Source organism: Mauremys reevesii, linkage group 15 (genome assembly GCF_016161935.1).
Source record: "Mauremys reevesii isolate NIE-2019 linkage group 15, ASM1616193v1, whole genome shotgun sequence".
NCBI lineage: Eukaryota > Metazoa > Chordata > Testudines > Geoemydidae > Mauremys > Mauremys reevesii.
The window spans coordinates 12,670,072-12,673,230 of record NC_052637.1 but is presented as its reverse complement, the minus strand read 5'-3'; the positions used below and the strand labels follow the sequence as shown (position 1 = coordinate 12,673,230).

At 43.7% G+C, this 3,159-nt stretch overlaps 1 protein-coding gene across 1 annotated transcript; it reads right to left on the bottom strand.

Moving 5' to 3' along the window:
* Positions 1-953: 953 nt before the first annotated feature.
* On the bottom strand, positions 954-2,531 carry LOC120383059 (olfactory receptor 14I1-like). The gene is made up of 3 exons (XM_039500694.1): positions 2,493-2,531; positions 1,423-1,712; positions 954-1,030 (listed from the first exon to the last, which is right to left on the bottom strand). The coding sequence occupies exons 1-3, from the start codon at positions 2,529-2,531 to the stop codon at positions 1,012-1,014; spliced, it is 348 nt and encodes a 115-aa protein (XP_039356628.1). The 3' UTR covers positions 954-1,011.
* Positions 2,532-3,159: the final 628 nt, after the last annotated feature.

Below are 3,159 nucleotides of genomic sequence, written 5' to 3'. Positions count from 1 at the left end.
TCTCTGCACAGAGCGGAACCGCACTGTTAAATAGGCCCCTGTCTCTGCGTCAGGGGTTCAAACTCTGAAGTTCCATCCCCGACATTCATGCCTGTGGGCCCCCTGTATAGAAAAATCATTTTCCCTTGGGCAGGAGGGGAAAGTAGACGAGACACAACAAAACTCGATAGCCCCAGACTCTAGTCTTGATGCATCTCCATGATGGTGTCAAGCACCTTTCCCAGGCAGGGCAGCTGTCTGGAAAGCAGCTCAACAGGCTGCCATTGAGCCAGGCCAGACTTGTGCTATCACCGTGCGAATATTTCTACACATACTACAACAGAGTTCACAGCTTGACACCATCATACCCCACTCTGTCACACAAGCAAACAATTAGCCAAAAGCCATGGCACCCCAAGAAGAGTTTATGCCCTCAAAAAGGAGAAGACACAGAGAACTCATGAAGTTCATGAAGTTCACTAGGGACATGATTATGGCTACTCATTTGAGGTGGAAGCTGCTCAGAGAGTGTGGTTTTGAGTGGCAGTACAAAAAACATGATAGGTAGAGTATGATCTTATTTACACTGCTGTAAATCTACAGTAACTCCATTGACTTGAGTGGTGTTTGCATTTTTATCAGTCTAAACACACCTTTTTGCATAAGCAGATTGCAAAACATGTTTTCATGGAGACAATAATGTCATTGGAGGATTACATTTATAAAGAAAAACAAAATGAAATCACAACCAAAGGAAAAAAATGGACAGCTTATTTCTGGTGAATAATCTCAACACTATCAGTTTCCTCAATGCAGCTTTGATCTCCTTGTTCCTCATGCTGTAGATGATTGGATTCATTACTGCTGGCAGTACGGAATAGAGAACAGCCACCACAAGATCCAGACCTGAGACGGAGCTGGAGGTGGGATGACTGTAGGCAAAGGTGGCAGTGCAAAAGAACAAGGACACCACAGTGAGGTGAGGGAGGCAGGTGGAGAAGGCTTTATGCCGGCCCCGCTCAGTGGGGATTTTCAGCACTGTTTTGAAGATCTGAACATAAGACACAAATTATAAAAACAAAGCAGCTTAAGCCTAAGCACACACTAAAGGCAATAGCCCCAGTTTCACTGAGGTATGTGTCAGAGCAGGCGAGCTTGAGGAGCTGGGGGATTTCACAGAAGAACTGATCAACTATGTTGCCTCCACAGAAGGATATTGCAAATGTGATCCCAGTGTGCAGTACAGAGTAGAGAAAAACACTGATCCAGACACCAGCTGCCATTTGGACACAAGCTCTCCTGTTCATCACTCTCTCATAGTGCAATGGTTGGCAGATGGTAACATATCTGTCATATGCCATGACAGTCAATAAAACTAGATCAGCTGAAACAAAAAAGACAAAGAGAAAAACTTGGGCAACAAATCCAGAATAAGAAATTGACCTGATGTTCATGAGGGAGTTGGCCATGGATTTGGGGACAGTAACAGAGATGGAGCCGATGTCTAGGATGGACAGGTTCATCAGGAAGAAGTACATGGGGGTGTGAAGGTGGTGGTCAAGGACAACAACTGTGATGATGAGAAGATTCCCCATCAGGGCTGCCAGGTAAATCACTAGAAACACCAGGAAGTGTAAAATCTGCAGCTCCCGAACGTCAGAGAATCCCAGGAAAAGGAACTCGGTCACGGTGGTTCGGTTGGACATTTTCTTCCTCAGTACATCGTGTGATGGCTGTGGAGGGAAGGAGAAGGGCAATGGTCAGGATTAGAGTGACAGAGGAATTGATCCTGATTCTCTCTGTGTAATATCTCATAATGTGAATGTGAAGGGTGCACACACTCAGCACTTCCATTGATGAGGAGTCACGAGTGCTCCTCACCCATCAATCAGAGCACTAGTTAGGTGCATTATCACATTAGTGAAAACTGGATTATTTCACTTAAAGTCAATGGAGCTGGGTCAGTTTACACCATCTGATGATCTGTCCTTAGATAAAATGCAGTGTGAAGAATGGGACAAAGTACAATCCAAATCCAACAATTCTAGCCAAGGTGGTTCCCTATTGTGACAAACAGCAAGCCCACAACTTGGGCATGAAACTAACATACTAAAATGACAACACAGCCTGATTCCCACTTCCTATAGAAATATGACATTGATTCACCCAGCTTCCCACGTGGCAGCTCGTCTGCGATGATTCCTTCACATAGACGGCTTTCTACCTATTTACAGATTGATTCATGGCACCAGTTCTAGCTGCACTTCCATCTCTGTGTGATGATGGGCTAGGAACGTCGCTCAGTTTCTGCTAGGTTGTATCATTTCCCTTTGTGACTTTGTGTCTGTGCTGGGCAGGTCAGTGGCAGTCAGGAGACTTGGATTCTGTTCTTGGTTCTGCCAGTGACCTTGGGCCAGTCACTTCCCCTCCCTGTGCCTCTGTTTCCCCTGCCTCCCTTTCTCTGCCTTGTCCATTAGGACTGGAAGCTTTTAGGGTGCTGGACAGTGTCTTACTATGTGTATGTTCTGTGCATCTCTCAACAGCACTGCCATTTAGGTGGCAGCAATATAGGACTGCAGATATGGTCCTAGAGCAGAAGATCTGGGCTCTGATCTCATTGACTTTTTGTCTGTCCTTGGGCAGGGTCAAGATAGAAAGGTTTTGTCTGGGGGCTTCAACTCTCGCGGTGCTTAAAATATATTCTGTGGGCTGTCAACTTTGCTTTATTCAGTTTAACCATCCTGGAGCTATCCCTTTGGAACAGCTGCAATAGAGCAAATGAATTTGAAATTGTGATATTAGTGGAAAATCTTAATGTTTTCCCCCTTGGTGCAAAGCTGTTTCCCTTTCTAGGAAACATTTTCTGCTTTAATTATTGCAAAGGCAAATTGGGTTTTCAATTGAACACATTTTCATGGAAAGTCTCTGTTATCCTCGATATATATTTTGTTTTTCCCAAGGACAACAGAGGCAATTTTTTTTCAGTTTTTAACAGCTTTTAGTTAAAATTGTTTTCTTCTCAGTTGCCACAATGAAACAAAGGTTTGAGTTTTCACAATTTTTATGAACAGTCCATTTTTGCTGCTGAAAAAATAAACAAATAAAAAGCTCTGACTGGTTCTAGGTATTTGATTAAATAGATAGTAATACTCTTCATGAGTGCCAGTTGTCATGCATATT